Source organism: Octopus bimaculoides, chromosome 24 (assembly GCF_046866305.1).
Source record: "Octopus bimaculoides isolate indiv1 chromosome 24, ASM4686630v1, whole genome shotgun sequence".
NCBI classification, from domain to species: Eukaryota; Metazoa; Mollusca; class Cephalopoda; order Octopoda; family Octopodidae; genus Octopus; species Octopus bimaculoides.
The window spans coordinates 32,207,904-32,229,391 of record NC_142951.1 but is presented as its reverse complement, the minus strand read 5'-3'; the positions used below and the strand labels follow the sequence as shown (position 1 = coordinate 32,229,391).

Here is a 21,488-nt window from a genome sequence, read left to right as displayed (position 1 = left end):
GTGTTCCCAAACTGGCAAAACACTAAACCTTCCCCACTTCCCTTTTATTATCGAGAAGAAGAAAAATAAGGGTTTGTATCTTTGTAAGTCTTATTTCTTCACTGTGGTGTTGGACAACACATACATTAATGAGTTCCTGGCTTTGGGTAAAAGTAAATACAGGGGGATCATTTAATTATGATTTTAATTAACATATTCCCCTCTCAGATTCACACACTTATTGCAACGGTCCTTCAAAGAACTCAGAAGATTAGGCCTCCAACCAATTCTTTCATGACACCCTTAGAGCCAAGAACTTTGCAGCACCCCATCGTATACATATATAAGTCCTGGGGGTTGATTTGTTCAACTAAAACCCTTCAAGGCACTGTCCCAGTATGTCTGTAGTTCAATGACTGAGACAAGTATAAAACAACAAAACAACAAAAAACAAAACCAACAGAATTAGCTTCAAGATTCATAAGATTACCACAAAGTTCATCGGTCCGATAATCTGATCCTTGTATAGTCGCCGCCTTGGACGTGTAGTGGTATTTGTGAGAATGTTTTGTAGCTTCTTGTTGTTGGAAGATTCTGTATCTGAGGGGGCAGCCGTTTTGGAGGTCTTTGTTGTGGAGGCTACACTCGGTTTCACTGTTTGATTCCTCGGAGAATCCCAAACTGGAGAGGAGACATTGCTGCTTGGTTTCAGTAAATTCCGAGCTGTAATGGTAAAAAGTCAGAAAACATGGATTAACTGTAAATATTTAATATACAGCGTGGCCCAAAAGTAGGTTTACAGTTATTCAACTATCTCTTTCACATTTTCTTTACTCTCTTTTACTCTTTTACTTGTTTCAGTCATTTGACTGCGGTCATGCTGGAGTACCCTTACTATTGCCTACCTTTGCGAAAAGAAGAGGAACGGAAGCTGTTTTTCAAGTTACGGATCCGATCCATTGTTGTCTTCTGCGGAGATCCTTGTGGAGTGCCGGTCTCCTTACTCGAGTTGTTTGTCTCCAAAGAAACGTCTTCAGAGTCGCTTTCTTTCTTTTTCTTCAAGATTGGAGAGTTCTTCAAGAAACTGTTTTGGCTTTGGATTTTCTTTATAGCTATGGACTTCGAACGTCTTGGAGGCAATTGTCTAACCATTTCAGCTGCTTCTTCCTGCAAAGAAATCAACAAAGCCAAATAAAACAACGTCATTGTTATTTTTTTTTTTTTGCATACAGATACGGTTGTCATCATCATCATCATTGTTTACCGTCTGCCTTCCATGTTGGCATGGGTCGGACTGTGTTTCAGAAACTTACTTTCTAACAACTCTACAAGGTGGTTGGTGTTAGGAAACGGCATCCAGCTGTAAAAACCATACCAAGGCAAACAGTGGATTACTAACTCTTGTCAAACCCTTGTAGTAACGTCTCCAACCCTGCGCATGTGTGCTGGAGACCCTCAAAATGACATCAATACACCCTCCAACTTTAACATCTCTGGAAAGCAGATGTTAAATGACGATGATATATGTGTGCATATATATGCATACAGGTGCATGGCGTATATATCTGTGTGTGTGTGTGTGTGTGTAAAACTTAATAACAGTTTCTCTCAGTTCCATAACTCCTATTAAATATACATACCTGTTAAATATATATGTAAGGTGGTTGGCGTTAGGAAGGGCATCCAGCTGTAGAAACTCTGCCAGATCAGATTGGAGCCTGGTGCAGCCATCCGGTTTCACCAGTCCTCATTCAAATCGTCCAACCCATGCTAGCATGGAAAGCGGACGTTAAACGACGATGATGATATATATATATAAACCTCCTCCCCCTTAAGCCATCCCTATGTCTTTCACCCCCACCCCCATACTGATATTCTCCATTTTCTGCCACTGTACTCTTGTCCATCTTTCACTATACTTACTGTTGTCCACAATTCTGACCATCTCTCACTTCCCTCTCGCCCACCCTTTCTGATCCTCTGTATTCTCTTATGCTTATCTTGTTTGACGCCTTGTCATCACCAACTTTATCTTCTTTCTACATGCTGGTGACATGTAGAAGGCACCTGTGCCGGTGACATGTAAAAAGGAAACCCAGTCCACACTCTGTTAAGTGGTTGGCGTTAGGAAGGGCATCCAGCCGTAGAAACCAAGCCAAAATCAGACTGGAACCTGGTGCAGCTCTCTGGTTTACCAGTCCCAGTTAAACTGTCTAACCCATACCAGGATGGAAAACAGATGCTAAATGATGATGATGATAATGAATAATTAAAATCACACACACCTGAGCTGATGAATTAGGCTGTTCGTCCGATACATTTGCTTTGTGGCATAGGTTTAGAGCTTTTGATGAAATGGAATATTTACTACTGTTCAGAAGATTTTTCTGAATGGAAACAAAAAAAATTTATCATTAGCAATCATCATTATCTTTCTTCATTTAATTAACCCACTTACCCTCCACTTCATCTTTTGGCATCGCTCTCTTCGCCCACCTTGTACACATATGTTTTGCCTATAAAGCCACCTGTTGCATTTTAATCCTTAACCTACTTTCTTGAATATACTTCAAAGAAATAGAAAGCATATGAGTCTCAATTGATTTATCAATATAACTATAATTCTAAAGATTTAGTTAAATACCTGTTACTTTATATATTGATCATCATCATCATCATCATCATCGTTTAACGTCCGCTTTCCATGCTAGCATGGGTTGGACGATTTGACTGAGGACTGGTGAAACCGGATGGCAACACCAGGCTCCAGTGTGATTTGGCAGAGTTTCTACAGCTGGATGCCCTTCCTAACGCCAACCACTCAGAGAGTGTAGTGGGTGCTTTTACGTGTCACCCGCACAAAAACGGCCACGCTCGAAATGGTGTCTTTTATGTGCCACCCGCACAAGCCAGTCCAGGGGCACTGGCAACGATCTCGCTCGAAAATCCTACGGGAGCCAGTCAGGCGGTACTGGCAACGGCCACGCTCAAAATGGTGCATCTCATGTGCCACCCGCACAAGAACCAGTCCAGGGGCACTGGCAACGATCTTACTTGGCTTGCCGGGTCTTCTCACGCACAGCACATTTCCAAATATATATATATATAGTGGCATGTGAAAAGACATTCGAGCGAGATCGTTGCCAGTGCCGATGGACTGGCTTCTGTGCCAGTGGCACGTAAAACACCCACTACACTCTTGGAGTGGTTGGCGTTAGGAAGGGCATGCAGCTGTAGAAACTCTGCCAAATCAGATTGGAGCCTGAAGTCGCCTCCTGGTCCACCAGTACTCAGTCAAATCGTCTAACCCATGCTAGCATGGAAAGCGGACGTTAAATGATGATGATGATGATAAATATATATATATATATATATATATATATATATATATATAGCGCAGGAGTGGGTGTCTGGTAAGTAGCTTGCTTACCAACCACATGGTTCAGGGTTCAGTCCCACTGCGTGGCACCTTGGGCAAGTGTCTTCTACTACAGCCTCAGGCCGACCAAAGCTTTGTGAGTGGATTTGGTAGACGGAAACTGAAAGAAGCCTGTCGTATATATGTATGTGTGTGTAAATGTTTGTGCGTCTGTGTTTGTCCTCCCAACATTGCTTGACAACCAATGCTGGTGTGTTTACGTTCCTGTAACTTAGCGGTTCGGCAAAAGAGACCGATAGAATAATTACTAGGCTTACAAAGAATAAGTCCTGGGGTTGATTTGCTCGACTAAAAGCGGTGCTCCAGCATGGCCGCAGTCAAATGACTGAACCAAGTAAAAGAGTAAAGAGTATATATAAGGAGCTTACTTTCAAGACCAGTATAAGTGCATATTGCATAATAACCATTATCACACAATCTGCTGGCTTCATGCACGTGAAATGTTTTCCAGTCAAACTGGGATAGTTGCCATACAGACATTAGGCAAATTTTAGTCTCCCAATCAAAATCAGATATATTTAAGTTGTTTTTTTAAACAATTACTCAAAAGTCATTTCAATGCATAGATCTGATTCTGAAAATAAGCTCTTCAATATATATATATATATATATATATATATATATATATATATATATATATATATATATATATATATCGTCATCATCCTATATATATATTCAGTCACCAAATAAATAATGTGGTTTTTTCAATTGCATGAACTAAAAGTCAGAGGGGGATGGGATAAACTACCTGCATCAACTTGCTATAAAAGCAGATAGTAATTTTACCTTGTACTTATTCTTAGTGCAAGTTTTCAAGAGTGCAGTTCGATTTTAACAGTTATTTTTGCAAAGCTATAATGGAAGTGACAAAAGAGCATATTCGGCATATTTTGCTTTATAAAGCCAACAACATAATGGAAAGTGCGAGGAATATTAATGCAGTATATGAGGATTGGACAATAAGCGTAAGTCAGTGTCAACGGTGGTTCCAGAAATTCAGAGCCAAAAACTACAGCCTAGGAGATGAGCTACATCCTGGAAGATCTGTAGAGCTCGATAAGGATGTCCTGCAAACCCCGGTGGAACAAAATCCGAGTGTAACTATTGAAGAACTAGCAGAGAATCTTGGATTTGGTCGTTCAACCATTCACCGACACCTGTGTGCATCGGAAAAGTCAGTAAATTGGGTCAATGGGTTCTTCACAAACTTTCTTAGTCTAATCACGTGCAGAGAGTGAATGCGAGCTCTTCTTTGCGGTCATGTCTCATGAACGAACCTTTTTGGGACTGAAGAGTGACTGGTGATGAGAAATGTTTTCTCTATAAAAATCTCAAGTGCCAAAGACAGTGGGTAGAGAAAGGCACCCCAGACTAAAGAAAGTTTTCACCTACAAGAGGTGTTGTTTGGTGGGATATGAAAGGTTTAGTCCACTTTGAACTTTTAAATCCAAACCAAATAGTAACAGAGGAGATATACAATGAGCAGCTTGAGTGGCTTAAGTCAGCGCTGGAAGGAAAATGGCCAGCTTTGGCTTCAAGACGAAAGGTGTTCTTCCATCAGGATAATGCTCGGCCACATACAGTGAGGATGACATTCCAAAGGCTGGAGCAGTTTGAATGGGAAACGATGCTCCAGCCACCATATTCGCCGGACATTGCCCCATCTGATTATCATTTATTTCACAATCTTCAAAATCATTTGGATGGAAAAAATATGTAGACAAATTCGTGGCTGAGAAACAGGAGTTATAAATCGTAAAAAGAATAGATAATTGAAATAGCTTCTCACAACAATTAAATAACAGTAGTTATGAAGCAGCTGTTTCAAATCAAAGCAGAGTTACAACTGCTTGAAACCCAGGGACCACTTACCTTTGTAATAATTACCCATAGATTGTCTGAAATTTACCTGAGGGGAGGTCTCCAGTGGCTTTCGCTTGCGATTCCTTCTCAAAGCTCTGATAGCTACTGGTGGGGTCACATCAATTTCTCTGTAGTTCTCTCGGCCTGTTGGTACCCCTGGTGACATTGGTGGTGATTCGGCAGATTTAGGGAGTCCCTCAACTTGTGGAGTTTTACTTGGTTCACTGGAAACAATCACCTGCTACAAAAAAAAAAAAAATAAATAAAATAATCATCATCATCGTCGTTTAACGTCCACTTTCCATGCACAGATAGGGCAGACATTGTATAAAAGAGTGGAGAAAGACATTGTGGATGCTTGAATGAGAGTTTGCGGACAAGAGGATATGAATGTAAGAGGGAAGATAAGAAGATGATGTGTTTGTGAAAGGGGCAGCATTTGAGCGGGAATGAAATTCGTTTATGATGTGCAAACCCAGCTGTAAATAGGTACCAGCAGTACCTTGGGATTAACTCTGCAGTTAATCTGCTTTTACATACCCTGCCATTATCACCACCACCACCACCACCACCACCATCAATACCAAAACCACCACCACCACCACCAGATTGTACAACCCTGCAACAGAGTCGTTTTTATAGCACTTACTCTTGATAAAGCCATCTAAAATCTATAATGAATGCTTAAACTTAACCAGATGCTGTTCCCTGCATGTTTGTAACAAAGCTGTGTCGTCTGCTTATTTTATTGACAAAGTTTCTAACTTGAGATTGCTTTCATCTCATATTCACATCAAAACAATATTTTGATTACTTATTGCACAAACGATCGTTATAACCGTTGGTGACCATCGATGTAATTTCTAGGCATTTGCTTTCTTACTCACACACACACACACAAACACACAAACACCCTTTCTCTCTTTCTTTTACATATGTATTGTCTATATATCTCTCTCTTACACTCTCTCTCTCTCTCTCTCTCTCTCCCTTTCACACATGCATAAGCACACACATACACACACACTGTCACATACTCATATATATGCCCTCTTTTAAACATGCAGTATCTATATTTCTTTCTCTCTGCCTTTCTTTTCCCCCTCTCTCACACACACTATCTCTCTCTCTCTCTCTCACACACACATACACACACTCACACAAACATACTCTCTCTCTCAACATGCATACACACACACTCTTTTCCTTATGCACACAAACTTTCATACAAATAGCTCTCTTTTACACACACATATACAAAATCTATCTATCTATCTATATATATATATATATATCTCCAAATTATGGGAATGTAAACAAACTAACACTGGTTATAAAACTGTGATAGGGAACAAACACAACATAATCATAAGCACACACACAATGACAGGCTTCTTTCAGTTTCTGTCAACCAAATTCGCTCAGGCTAAAGTAGAAAACACCCAAAGTGCCACACACTAGGATTGAACTGAAGACCATAGGGTTGGAAAGCAAGCTTCTTAACCACACAGCTATGGCTGTGACTATACCAGAAATTCCATAGCATTATTTTGGCAGGTATGGCTCTGTGGTTAAGAAGTTTGCTTCCTAGCCACATGGTTTCGAGTTCAGTCCCAACAGCTGTTCTGCTATCACCTACACACGTTACCTGTTCAGAATGGACGTTAACCAAATGAATGTTCAGCAACCAGGGAGAGAGGAAGGTGAGGGTTAGGGCTTTCTTTAAAGATCAAGGACACTGCCCCCACTTCGTCCCTTCCTCATTCTCCCGACTCACTTTTAAAATAAATAAATAATATTATTTGACAGCGATGACATGTTGCATGCTTGTCACAGGAATATTTTGATGATGATTTAAAAATGAAAACAAAATGAACAGAGCCCCATGGTGGATATGGATGCATGGCTGTGGCTGCATGGTTCAGAAGTTTGCTTAACAATCATGTAGTTCTAGGTTCAATCCCACTGTGCAGCACTTTGGGGGCTCAACAGTATTAATGTCTTACAAAACATTAAATGATTTTGAAGGCTGATGAGTTTGGCAATTAGAATTAACTGCTTCTAATTTAATTACAAGACCAGCAATTTTTAATGGGCAGCAGATAGTCCCTTAAATCACCTCCTTTTTTGCTAATGTATATTTTATATTTTAAGCCAGTGTATAGCATTTAAGCTACTGGCCCCGAATAGGAAGATCCCAAACAGAGAATTTCTTGCAATCGCTTTCTCCTGAGTCATATCCCAAAGATGATTGTATTTGTCGCAAAAAATCACGTAAAAATACTGCCGAAAATAATCATTGATATTGCAATTAATTTCAATTATTCCCAAATTTAATTTTCAAGTTATGAAAATTGTTATTGTACAGAAAAATTCGTTGCAAAAAAAATCATGTAAAAAAAATTACTGGAAACAATCGCAATAACAAAAACTTGGGAATCCAAAATTTGAGGATTGCAGGTCTGGATTCGGCCCAGAATGTTTTTAATTTACTTATGGAGTCGGCCTGATTCCAAAATGGTATATGTAGGGTTACGGCCTCTAGGAGTAAAGTTGAAAAAATGTGACACACTGATACACAGATATATTAGATGAAATAAGAACCGGAACTGACTTACTTTCTTCAATGGAACAAGGCTGCTGGTGCCAGCATTAGTATTTTGCTTCATGTTACACAGACGCTGGGTACGGCAGGTAGAAGGTGATCTATGCAGAGAACTAGTGACATTGTTGCAAAGACGTGATGTGACTGCAGAGTTTGGTGCAGGGCTGTTGTGTTTATGAACCGAATGTGATGTCTTGGATGCTAGAGAATTGGATGCTAGAGTTGTAGCTACTTTTTCTATATTACCTTTCTTTATGCTGTTTACCACATGAGCTTTCTGTTTGCGCCATTGCTGTGAAAAGAAGAGGGCAAAAAGAAAAAAAAAATTCTAATTAATTATTTTGAAGGCTGGTGCCAGATAAAAAGTACTCCTGCTTTTGTCACATTAAAAACATTGGTGCTGATGCCCCATAAAAAGGTACCCAGTACACTCTGTGGAATGTTTGGCATTAGGGAAGGGTGTCCAGCTGTAGAAACCATGTCAGAACAGATAATGGAGCCAGGTGCAGCCCCTGGCCTTCCTAGCTCCGGTCAAACCATCCAACCTTTGTGAGCATGGAAAACGGATGTTATATCACGATGATGATGATGGTGAGTTTGGTAATTAGAGTTAATTGTTTCTAATTTAATTACAAGGCCAGCAACTTTTGATAGATGGTACATAGTCCCTCAGTACTTTGTTTTATTAACACAGAGTGGGTGAAAGGCAAAGTTGGCTTCAGCAGGATTTGAACTTAAAATGGGAGGAACCAGAAAAAATTCCACAAGGTTAGAGTATTCAGCTAATGATCGAAAGGTTGTGAGTTCAATACCTGGTGATGTGTTGTGTCCTTGAGCAAGACACTTTATTTCACATTGCTCCAGTCCACTCAGCTGGCAAAAAATGAGTAGTACCTGTATTTCAAAGGGGCCAGCCTTGTCACCCTCTGTGTCATGCTGAATCTCCCTCAGAACTACATTAAGGGTACACTTGTCTGTGGAGTGCTCAGCCACTTGCATGTTATCTTCAAAAGCAGGTTGTTCTGCTGATTGGATCAACTGGAACATTCATCGTGACCGACAGAGTGCCAAATGGCCATCTCAGCAAGCAAATAATATTGTTCTTAACTCATTTATCTGATTCATACAGTCACTACTTAACCATTACATATATATATATATATATATATATATATATATACACACACATACAGTGGTGTTAGGAAGGGCATTCAACCATAAAAACCATGCCAAAGCAGATACTGGATCTTGATGGACACATCAAATCTTTTGAAACCATCCAACCCTTGCCAGTATGAAACATGGACATTAAATGACAATGATGATGATCTCATACACACACACACACACACACACACACACACACATTGTGGGCTTCTTTCAGTTTCTATCCACCAAATCCACTCACAGGGCTTTGATCAGCCTGGAAATATAGTAGAAGAGACTTGCTCAAGATACCATGCATTTATGTTCAACCTGAAAGAAGAAATATAAACCTGCTCACCTCAACATTTCTTAACATTATACCATTTCCAGGCATAGTCTCTTCCATGGATTTTGTATTTTGGGCAGCACCATTTCCATTGTCTTTTCCCTGTGAGGCAGAAATTAAGATAAACATAACTAAAAGAATGAATATTATTTAAACCATATCAAAGGAACATGGAGGTACCTGGCTTAGTGGTTAGGATGTAGTGAACAGCTACCAAATATTTAAGCCCGGATTCGAAACTGAATCCAGTTTCCTACAAGTCCTCAACCTATTGTTCTCAACTTTTGTACTAGGAAATTTAAGAGAACAGAGTGACCTCTTAGATCTTCTCAAATCAAACATGGGTCATGGTTGATTAAAGAGGAAAATCCTAAGGTTGTGGTTTCAATTCCTGGAACGGGCCACATGTTCTGTTCTTGAGCAAAACACTTTATTTCCCTTTGCTCCAGTCCGCTCAGCTGTCAGAAATGAGTAATCCTGCGATGGACTGGGTGGAGAATATATACATCACAGAATCCAGGAAATTAGCCCTAAGGGGCTAAGATACAGGAAGGAACTTTATTTAGTCCTTTTATTTTATGTTCTGAGTTCATGTTAGATAACACATCCAACCCTTAGAAATGCAAAACAACACCACAGACGTAAGCTTAAATAATAAATCATGATATGTGAACCATGATATGGCGAGGTATTACTGTGTGAATCATCATCATCATCATCGTTTAACGTCTGCTTTCCATGCTAGCATGGGTTGGACGATTTGACTGAGGACTGGTGAAACCGGATGGCAACACCAGGCTCCAGTCTGATTTGGCAGAGTTTCTACAGCTGGATGCCCTTCCTATGTGTGTGTGTGTGTGTGTGTATCAAAATCTGAGCATGTGCATGTCTGTAATTGCAATGTTGGATTAAATGAGGAATGGGGGAATAATATTACCTCTGAAGATGACGATGATGACGATGGCACCATCCTTGAAGGACTTGGCTGAGATTTTGCAGAAGCGATTGTGGATTTTATTGCAGGACTTTGGAAAGATTTCCCAACAGCTGAATGGGCATTCACCATGGGACTTTGGTGAGACTGTGTAGCAGCTCCCTGTGTGTTTGTGGTTGGACTTTGTAATGATTTTCCACAAACCATCTCCAGCCGTTTTCGCAGTGAATCCCTTTCACATTCCATTACTAAAGCAAAGAGAAACAAAAGATTTCTTAAAAACAACACTTTCTTGCTTGAAATTGTTAGAAATTTATTTTCTATACACACACACACATATACAAACTAAAATTTAGAGCGAGAGAGTGACAAATGCCCCATAGCATGAAACCAGTGGCTGAAACCAACGAGGGCATTATAGAATAAGCACTAATTGATAAATTTCATTTACCTGCCAAAGCCATCTTCATATGCTGCATTTCCAGGTTCATGTTTTTGCAAGTCATTTCTGTTTGGGATTTCTCGTGACTCAATGTTTGGATGGTTTTCGTTTGGTGTGAAACAACAGTTTGAAGATTGTCGTCTTTGGTGGTGTCCCCCGAACCGTTGGAAGACTCCGTCGTTTTTGGTGCGTTTCCTTCAACAAGGGATAATCTGCATTGCGCACATTTGTCAGATGTTGCGGCAACTACCTTTCTATCTTTTTCATCTTTTTGTAGCAATTCTTTAGAAAAACAGAAACACACACAAAAATTATGGATGGAAACAATATTTAATATTACAAGTCTTTCGATGGCAGAATTGTTAACATGCTGGGTGGAATGCTTAGTGGTATGTTTTGAGTTCAAATTCCACTGAGGTCAACTTTGTCTTTAATCCTTTCGGGGTCCAAAAAAATTAAGTACCCGTTGCATACTGGGGTTGATCTAATTGACTGGCTCCCTCCCCCAAAATTTTGGGCCTTGTGCCTAGATTAAAAAAGAATATTTTTAAGGCAGTGAGCTGGCAGAAACGTTAGCATGCCGGGCGAAATGCTTAGCGGCATGGGCTGGACGGTTTGACAAGAGCCGGCCAGGTAGAAGTCTATCTCAGGATACTGCGTCTGTTCTGGCAGGGGTTTTTTACGGCTGGATGCCCTTCCTAACACCACCCACTCCACAGAGTATTATATATGTGTGTGTATATAATAGAACATTGAACTCATTTGTGAAGCTCTACTGATTCTGCCATTTAGTGACACTTAATAACAAAGGCTTTGAGAAAAGACCTTGGAAAATTAAATCTTAATCTGGGAGCTGATGTAGAGCAGAGTAGAAAATCGTTTTCCTGGATTAGCAAGGATTATCTGGAAAGTCTTCTATACGTTGAACTACATACCTTCTTCAAGAGCATTGATCTTGGACTCCCTTCTCTTCATGATATCTTCCAACTCTACAATGGTGTCATCTTGGTCTTTTAGGGACATTTTCAGGGTTTCAACAATAGAGGACTTCTGCTGAAGATCTACAGTGGAAAGAAAAGACCAAAGCAGATGAAAATACAGAGAAAAGTAACTATATATGATTACACACACACACACGACTCTTAACCACACTGTGTCACCTGTGTCTCTCTCATCCACAGAATGTTTTTGAAATCTAGAGATAAACACCAACTCAAAGGTTCATACAGTTCAATATTTAAGAGATGAGGAATTATGTACATTATTTACATTTGACAGATATTTGTCCTCATCTTGTTTGTTCTTAACACAACGTTTTGGCCGATATACCCTCCAGCCTTCATCAGGTGTCTTGGGGAAATTTCGAACCTGAGTTCTCATTCCTAAGGTATAATAGTAATAATAATAATAATAATCAGGCAGTGACCTGAATAATAATAATAATAACATTGAAAAATACCTTAGGAATGAGAACCCAGGTTCGAAATTTCCCCAAGACACCTGATGAAGGCTGGAGGGTATATCAGTCGAAACGTTGTGTTAACAACAAACAAGATGAGGACAAATATCCGTCAAATGTAAATAATGTTCAAAAGTTCATATTTTTAAAGAGAAAGAGAACAATTGCTAAATACATACCTTGTTGTAATGTGACAATTCGTCTTCTTTCCATTTCAAGATCATCTTTTTGTTTCTTGAATTCATTTTTATCTTCAATGAGAGAATTGTCGTTTGTTTGGCAACTGCAGGACTTTGATGGCACAGACCAAGTTTCCTGGGTGACAAAGAATTTAGATAAAAAGTTAGAGAGAACAAATACAGGCCCATCAGTAGTAATAGTAGTAGCAGCAGTAGTAATAGTAGTAGCAGTAGCAGTAGTAGTAGTAGTCTCTAAAATAGGATACAATGATGATTCCAGAATTATATTTTAAATTTCAAATTAAACAAAAACAAAAAGCCTAAATGCAAATTCTGATCACTGATGTTTAAAACTAATCATTAAAAATGTTAAAAAATGATAAATCTTACATTTTGAGAAGGCTCTTGGCATTTATTCTCTTGAAGCTTTTCAAGGTCTTTGGTCAGTGTGAGAATCTTCTCTTGCGCAACTTTCAGAGCAAATTCAGCTTCCATCTTAGCAGTTTCTGCCAAAATCTTCTCCCGTCGCAGCTGTCGACTGCTACCGACTCGACTGAACGGTGGTGTTTCTACACCATTGGTATCTTCTTCGAAAGCAAGAATCTTTTTCTGACTTACTTTGAGTTTTTCAGCCAACTGTTGTTTCTCGGTCTTCATCATTTCACACGTATCGCAGGTTTTCTTGCTGTCAAGATCTGTCTGCGTAGCAACCGTTGCATTTGATGTCTCCTCCGAACCCTCCTTCCCTTTAACCGTTGACATGTCATCTAAATCCATGTCTTCTTTACTGGATTTACAATCCTGTTTATCATTATCCTCCTCATCACTTTTATCATCAACTGCAACATCTAATTTCTCTTTCTTCAGACTATTATTCTCGTCTCTCAACAATTCCACTTCGATTTTAAGCTTTGAATATTTCTCGCTGTTTTCTTTCGCCAGTTGCAACTGATGCCGTAACCTCGACATGTCCTCTTGGAGATGACGGTCCTCGCTGCGCTTACGTTCCTCGATCAACTCTTTTGTCATCCTTTCTGTTTCCATGGTGATCAAATGGATTTCATGTTGAGACTGAACGTCTTTCAGCTGTTTTTCAATGGATATCAGTTCTTTTCTGAGTTTCTTATTTTCCGCTTTGGTGGAGAAGTCTTGAAGATGCTGACTGTCCAAGAGTTTCTGGCGCTCTGAAACAAGTTCCAATGATGTTTCCTCATACTTTCTCTTCCAACTTTGTCCTTGTTTTTGAAGAGCTACATAGAAATAAAATTGATATTCAGTGAGTTTAAGAAATATATACAATGTGTACAATAAATATATAATTAGTATATTAACCATGTAGTTAGTATAATAAACACACAATGAATATATCATCATCTTCATCTAACTTTGTCATCTTGTTTGTTGTTAACGTTTCGGCAGATAGACCCTCCAGCCTTCATCAGGTGTTTTGGGGAAATTTCGAACCTGGGTTCTCATACCTATGGTATTTTTTTATGTTATTATTATTATTATTATTCAGGTCACTGCCTGGAATTGAACTTGGCAACGTGAAATGAAGTGTTTTGCTCAAGAGCACAACGCGCTGCCCGGTCCAGGAATCGAAACCACAATCTTACGATCATGGTGCTGACACCCTAACCACTAGGCCATGCACCTCCACCATACAAGCTTCTTACCATACAGCCATGCTTGGTGACAGAAAAAAAATCCACAAAGGACATACTTACTATTGATGATGTCACGCTGTGGCTGGGTAAGCTCGTTAAGTAACGACTTTATCGCCTGTTCGTTAACCTCAGGTCGATCATCTGCGCTTGGTTCATTGTCATCGCCAAGCACTACGCTCCGGGATAGGTTCAACTGCTCGTACGATTCAAGCACCTCGTTCAAGCTGCTCCTCACATCGTTTAGATCATAACGAAGCCGGTGAGTCACAGATTTCTCAGCCTCATACGAAGCTTTCACCTCGGACAGCTTCACCTTGACTTCATTCAGTTCAGACTTGATTTCATCGTTTAAGGATTTCTCGTCGTCGTAGAACTTCTGCAACGACTCCAGCTTTGATGCCATCGAACCCAGCTCTTGTTTCAAGTTCACATGATGCTTGTCACCAAAGTTCTCCAAATTTGCTTCATCCATCTGCATAGTTTCTTCATTTTCTTCTTGTTTTGCTTTCTTTGTCTTTTTGATAAAAAAAAAAAAAAAAAAAAAAAAAAAATATAAAGGAACATGAGAAAAGCCAATATATTTTTTATTTATTCTATATATTGTTATTCTTTTACTTGTTTCAGTCATTTGACTGTGGCCATGTTGGAGCATCACATTTAGTCGAACAAATTGACCCCAGGACATAAACACACCAATATTGGTTGTCAAGCAATGGTGGTGGAGACTAACACACACACACACATGTATACGATGGGCTTCTTTCAGTTTCCATCTACCAAATCCACTCACAAGGCTTTGGTTGGGCCGAGGCTATAGTAAGAAGACACTTGCCCAAGGTGCCACGCAGTGTGACTGAACCTGGAACCATGTGGTTGGTAAGCAAGCTACTTACCACCACACAGTAAAATTCCAATCAAAAGAGATCGGAAAATAAATAAATAAAATTGAATAAAAACTATCAAAAGGGGTTGTGTATCACAGAAGAGTTTTAAAAACATAAAAGGTAAGACTCGGTTTATCCGTGGAATGAAAAGCCTACAGAAAAGACCATGGTAACCTCAGGCAGGGAGGGAATAAACACATGAGAGCAAAGAACTCTCTCTCTCTCTTTTTTCGATTTACAGGATCATGCTCAAAGTGGTTTCGTCACTCGCATGCACCATCTTTGCTATAGACAGACAAGTGCATAGCTAGCTCGATGGATATCCAAAATGATATTTTCTAAGGTATCTTTTTATAAGATAGAACAATTTAGCTGCTATTTCTAGCAGGTTGAGCAACTGTACACATACACATGTACATGCGTGTGTGTGTGATGGGATTCTTTCAACCAAACCCACTCACAAGGCTTTGGTCAACCTGGGGATATAGCAAAAGACCACATTGTGCTGCACAATAGGATTGAACCCTTGACTACAATAATAAAAGACTGCAGTAACAATACAGATGAAGTGACTCTGATGAAATGAGGAATTTCTTTAAGACTACTAACTCAACAAATTCTTCTCCATACCGTATTTGAAAGTCTATCCTGCTTCTCAGGAGACGTCTGTGTGTATCTGACTTGCATCTCAGGAGTTGCCTGTTTAACTCTGTTCTGCTTCTCAGGAGAAGTCTGTGTGTCTCCATCTTGTTTCTTACATAATGACTGTCTTCTTGGCTTCGTTGGCGCTGACTGACGGGCTGGTTTCTTCAGTGGTGGTGATTGGTTGTCCTGCTTTGTTGGTGACACCTGGTGGTGCTGTTGTTTCTCAATCGATGATGAACTCAGACCATCAGATTTCTCACCGGACAATCGATTCCTCATGTGTTCAGATCCAACATCACTTTCAACAAGATTTACTTTCTTCTCTGAAGATTCTTTCTCAGACGCCTGGATTTTTTCCTTGGTTAAATTTTCTATTTGTTGGTCTTTATTCTTCAATGATGCTACAAGGCAGGAAATTTCAGTCATGAAATTTTCTCTCATATGAACATTGTCTTCCAGATCTTTCTCCAAGTCAACTATCTTCAAATTCAGAGATTCAATTTCCTTCTTTTCAGGCAGCATCTCTAAATCGGTTAACATTGATTTATCACAGTGAGCAGCAGCTGCTGTAAGACCAGTAATTTCACTCAGGTTAGACTTCAGATGTGCCATATAACTCTTTACATTATCATCCATGTCTAACTTCATTTGGCGAACTGTAGCCAGTTCTGTTTTCAAAGATTTCAAATGTTCTGCAACATTCATTATTTCTTTCTGAAGTTTTTCCTTCAGTAGGTTCATGCTAGCTATTTTGTTGTTCATCTCATTAATTATATCATTCAAAGCATCACTTTCAATACTCTTCTTTTCCTGAACAGCTTCCAATTCAGTCTTTGAGTCTTCTAATTTTTTTTCATATTCCTCAATCTTTTTCGACATTTGGCAGATTTCTTCATCTTTGCCCAACAGTTTCCCTTTAGCTTCTGCCAATTCCTGTACCACACTTTCTCGTTCACTTACTGCATTGTGTAATGTATTCTTCAAATTATTGATAACCAACACATTTTCTTTCTCGCTCTCAATGTCTTTGGCTTTCAGCTCTGTTCTCAAACTAGACATTTCTTGTGTTTTCTTCTCAACAAGCTCTTTCAGCTGAATCACTTCATTCTCTAAACAATCTTTTCCTTTGCAAACCTTGTCTTTCTCAGTTTGCAACTCATCGAGTTTACTCTGAAGAGAATCAGACTTAATCTTAGCCTCAGACTTCAAACTACTCTGACTTGATTTCAATGTTTCCAATTCTGTCTGAAGAGAAGACACCATCTTTTCCTTGTTTTCCAGATCACTGAGTTTCTCGTTATTTTTGGCCAGTTCTTTTGTGCTGTCATCAACCATTTCACGCAAACCTTCCATCACAGTTTGCATCTCTTCCATCTTCCGTTTCAACATGGGACTTTCTCCACCATTCTGACTCTGAAGATCAGACAACAATTTAGACTTCTCATCCACCGCTGTTTGAAGGTGCTTAATGATTGCAACTTGGCTCTCTATTTCAACTTCAAACACCACAATCTTTTCGACTTTTTCTTCTAAATGTTTCACTTTCTTTTTAAGATCACGTTCAAGAGTTTCATGCTTTTGAACTTTGCATAAAAGTTCCTCATTTTCTTTCGTTTTCTTTTGATATTTGGAGTCCAGTTCTGAATATGAAAGCAGTGTCTCTTGTAATTTCAAGATTTCCTTATTCTTATTAATTATCTTATCCTTCAAGTTATGATTATCAAACACGGACAGTTTCACGTCATTTTGATTTTCAATGCTCAAAAGCGGACTCTCTCTCTTCGTCTTCACCATTTTATTCCTCGCTTCCTTGTTGCTTTCTTTCTTGTTCCCATCACTATGGTCAGACTGGTTTTCATCAGATTTCTTAACACCTAAAGCAAACTCCTCATCTTTGTCCTCTTTGCAAGACAGAACATGATTTCCGCTGTCAAACATCTCACTGTTGATCTTTAAATAAGTCTTTTCAGCTTCGAAAGACGACGAACGACATCTTTCATTCAATTTCTTCAGCTTCTCTCTCATCTCAGACACAGCAGCTTTTGCTTGTTGGTGTCCCATCGCTTCTTTCTCTAACCTCTGTTCCAAATCCGTCTCAGCAGCCTTCTTAACTTCGAGTTCATGAAGCAACTCAGACACGCACTGAGAGTTCTTGTCCAGTTCTTCTTGAAGTTTCTTTACCTGTCGCAGTAAATACTGCTTCAGTTCGTTTTGTTCCAGACAACTGTTGAGGTCGGGACGTAAGCTTTTATTTGGGGAGAGGTGACTGGTGTTGCGAAAGCCAAGTTCTTGACGAAGTCTTCGAACCAATAGCTTGTACTTTGCTATCTCGGCATTGTAACCATGAATTAAAGCACGTTCTCGCAGCTCAAATTCTGCAACGCTCTCCACAGGTTGGGTGCCTTCTGGAAAGAAATAGAAGACAAAATTAATAAAGGAATGAAGAAAGTAATAAAGGAATGAAGAAAGTAATAAAGGCAAATTTTATCCATTTTTGTCTTTTACTTGTTTCAGTCATTAGACTGTGGCCATGCTGGGGCAATGCCTTGAAGAAGTTTTAGCTGAATAAATTGACCCCTGGGACTTATTCCATCAATCTCATTTGCCAAACCGCTAAGTTATAGGGGTGTAAATGCACCAACACCAGTTGTGAAGTGGTGGTGGAGGAGGACAAACACACACCAAGGAGGGGTTTCTTTCAGTTTCTGTCTACCAAATCCACTCACAAGACTTTGGTTGGCCTGAGGCTATAGTAGAAGAGACTTGTCTAAGGTGTAATGCAGGGGGACTGAACCCAGAACCATGCAGTTGGGAAGCAAACTTCTTACCAGTCATGCCTCTGCCTAAATATTTCAGAGGAGTTTATGAATTATATCTCCAACTGTTTTTATTTTGCATGCTGGCTTGGGTTGGACAGTTTGAAAGGAGATGGAAAATCAGAGAGCTGTCCAGGCTCTAATTGTCTGTTGTGGCATGATTTCTAGGGCTGGATGCCCTTCCTACTGCCAAACACCTTAGAGTGTGCTGGGTACATCTTACGTGCCACCAGCATGGGTGCTTTTTATGTGCCATCAGCACAAGGGCATTTTATATGTCGGTGGCACAAGTGCACATCATCATCATCGCTTAACATCCATTTTCCGTACTGCACCAGCCTCCAGTCTCATCTGGCAGTATTTCTACAGCTGGATGCCCTTCCTAACGCCAACCACTCCAAGGGTGTAGAGAGTGCTTTTTTTATGTGCCACTGGCACAGGGGCCAGAGGGGGCTGGCATCGACCAGGTTCGGATGGTGCTTTTTATGTGCCACCAGCACAGGAACCAGTCAAGGTGGCACTGGCATCGGCCACGTTTGGATGACGCTGTTTACATGCCACAAACATATTTTTTTTACCTGCTCCATCTTTTTATTTGCTTCAGTCACTAGATTGCAGCCATGCTGGAGCACTGCCTTAAAGAACTCTTTGTTGAATGAATCAACTTCCATTACTATCATTTCTTTTTAGCCTGGGACTTAATTCTATTGGTCTCTTTTGCAGAACTGCTAAGTTACAGGGAATGTAAACACACCAACACTATTATTATTCAGGTCACTCCTGGAATCAAACTCGGAATCTTGGGGTCAGTAGCTGTGTTCTTAACCACTATGTTTATGGGCATATGGTGTAGTGGTTAAGAGCGTGGGCTACTAACTCCAAGATTCCGAGTTCAATTCCAGGCAGTGACCTGAATAATAATAACAACATCGAAAAATACCTTAGGAATGAGAACCCAAGTTCGAAACTTTCCCCAAGACACCTGATGAAGGCTGGAGGGTATATCAGCCGAAATGTTGTGTTAGCAACAAACAAGATGAGGACAAATATCTGTCAAATGTAAATAATGTATTTTGTTTTATGTTCAAACCAAAAAGATCCAGCCAATCACACCTACAATGTCATTCTCGAGATAAACCATCACATCACTGAAATCCTGGAGCTACAACATAATGTATGATTAATTCAAATTTATGTGAAAAAATAAGCATTACATTTGACAGTGTAATCTGAATGCTAAAGTTAACCCATTTGTTTGGCTGTAGTCAAGGAGACCTGTACCCTGCAGCACAAGTGCTAAGACCGATCCCTCGGGTTGTGTAAAGCACCCATGGGAATGCCACATAAAAGCATCCAGCACGCTCTGTAAAATGGTTGGCATTAGGAAAGGTATCCAGCTGTGGAAACCATGCCAAATCAGACTGGAGTCTGGTGCAGCCCTCCCCTACCCGGCTTACCAGCTTTCATCACAAGCGTTCAACCCATGCCAGCATGGATAACGGATGTTAAATGATGATAATGCTCTCAGTTGAAACATGATACCCTTGTTTCTATTAATTTTGAAAATAGTGAAGAATTTAGTAAAATAATTTTGAGATTATTTATCTTGTGTTTGAAACATAATTTGGAATTTGCATCATAGAACCAGAAATGGATCACAAACTGCAAACTTTGTGACCCAGATATGATGGATTAACACTTTACCTTCCAAACCCATTTGGAATTAATAGTCTAGTTTTGTTATAAATGATCTTTTTTAATAATATAACCATACACAGATGCAGTTGGGGCTGTGGTAAGAAGCTTGCTTCCTAACCACACGGTTCCCGGTTCATTTCCACTGGAAATGTCTATCACTACAGCCTCAGGCCAACCAAAGCCCTGTGAGTGAATTTGGTGGGCAGAAACCAAATAAAGCCTGTCGTATATGTGTGTGAATGTCTTTGTCCCCCAACACCACATGACAACTGGTGTTGGTGTGTTTACGTCTCCCATAACTTAGCAGTTAGGCATGAGAGATCAATAAAATAAGTACTAAGCTTAAAAAGTACTAGGATTGATTCATTTGACTAAAAATTCAAGGTGGTGCCCCAGTCTAATGATTGAAACGATCAAGAGATAAAATAACACAGTAAGCCCTCGACCATCGTGAGTGTTACTTTCCAAAATGCCCCATGATAGATAAAAACCCACAAAGTAGAAACAGTATTGTACTGTTCTTTTTTTTTTTTTTTATTTGTTTCAGTGATTTGAGTGTGGCCATGCTGGATCACCGCTTTTAGTCAAACACATAGACCCAAGACTTATTGTCAGCCTAGGACTTATTCTAACAGTCTCTTTTGCCGAACCACCAAATTACAGAGATATAAATACACCAACTGCAATTGTCAAGCAGTGGTGGTGGTGGTGGTGTCAAACACAAACACACACAAAAGGCTTCTTTCAGTTTCTGCCTACCAAATCCACTCACAAGACACTTGCCCAATGTGCCACATAGTGGGACTGAATCCAGAAGAGTGTCGTTGGGAAGCAAATTACTTATCAGACAACCAGGTAGATAAAAATCTAGCTGTAACATACATAATTAGTTCCCAAAGTAGTCTTTCCTCTCAGTAACCCCTAAGTTACAAGCCCACACTGGTTATCAAGCAGTGGGGAAACTATCACACATCCATCTACATTAGTGCTCGGCAAATCTTTTCTCCCCCTCCACCACTTGTAGGACTTATATCTTTAGTTTAGGTATGCCACCGAATTTTGAAATGAATATAACTAAAAGTATAGGGAAAAAATTACATTCAGGTTACACTGCGGCACACCTAGCATCGTCTCGTGGCACTCCAGCGTGCCGCGGCATACCGCCTGCTGAGCACTGATCTACATACGTAATTTCCATGTAGATGTTTTACGTAGACTAGCTTCTGTAAGGGGAGATAAATCTTCTCTCACTAGCTTCTGCCTTGTTCCCAACAGAAGTAACACCCCTTAGTCACCATATTTTCAATAAAATAAGTCAGAAACGGAGAGCAACTATGGAAGGGAGGGAACTCGATCTGTTAGAAATAGTAGTAAGATCTTGCT

At 39.8% G+C, this 21,488-nt stretch overlaps 1 protein-coding gene across 5 annotated transcripts in view; it reads right to left on the bottom strand.

The window, feature by feature from the left end:
* The window catches only part of LOC106882907 (uncharacterized), a 259,935-nt gene that overhangs the window by 190 nt on the left and 238,257 nt on the right, over window positions 1–21,488 (bottom strand). For 3 of the 5 annotated variants that reach the window (XM_089341061.1, XM_089341059.1, XM_089341060.1), the window contains 13 exons: window positions 15,577–17,996; window positions 14,123–14,576; window positions 12,786–13,645; window positions 12,396–12,531; window positions 11,693–11,818; window positions 10,767–11,039; window positions 10,319–10,563; window positions 9,394–9,483; window positions 7,903–8,181; window positions 5,331–5,525; window positions 2,265–2,366; window positions 885–1,146; window positions 470–702 (listed from right to left, as the gene is read on the bottom strand). In XM_089341061.1, the coding sequence (XP_089197187.1) occupies window positions 470–702; window positions 885–1,146; window positions 2,265–2,366; window positions 5,331–5,525; window positions 7,903–8,181; window positions 9,394–9,483; window positions 10,319–10,563; window positions 10,767–11,039; window positions 11,693–11,818; window positions 12,396–12,531; window positions 12,786–13,645; window positions 14,123–14,576; window positions 15,577–17,996 (5,675 nt within the window). Of the gene's footprint in view, window positions 1–469; window positions 703–884; window positions 1,147–2,264; window positions 2,367–5,330; window positions 5,526–7,902; window positions 8,182–9,393; window positions 9,484–10,318; window positions 10,564–10,766; window positions 11,040–11,692; window positions 11,819–12,395; window positions 12,532–12,785; window positions 13,646–14,122; window positions 14,577–15,576; window positions 17,997–21,488 lie in introns of those variants that run through there. The other 2 variants (XM_089341062.1, XM_089341063.1) reach the window with 2 other exon arrangements.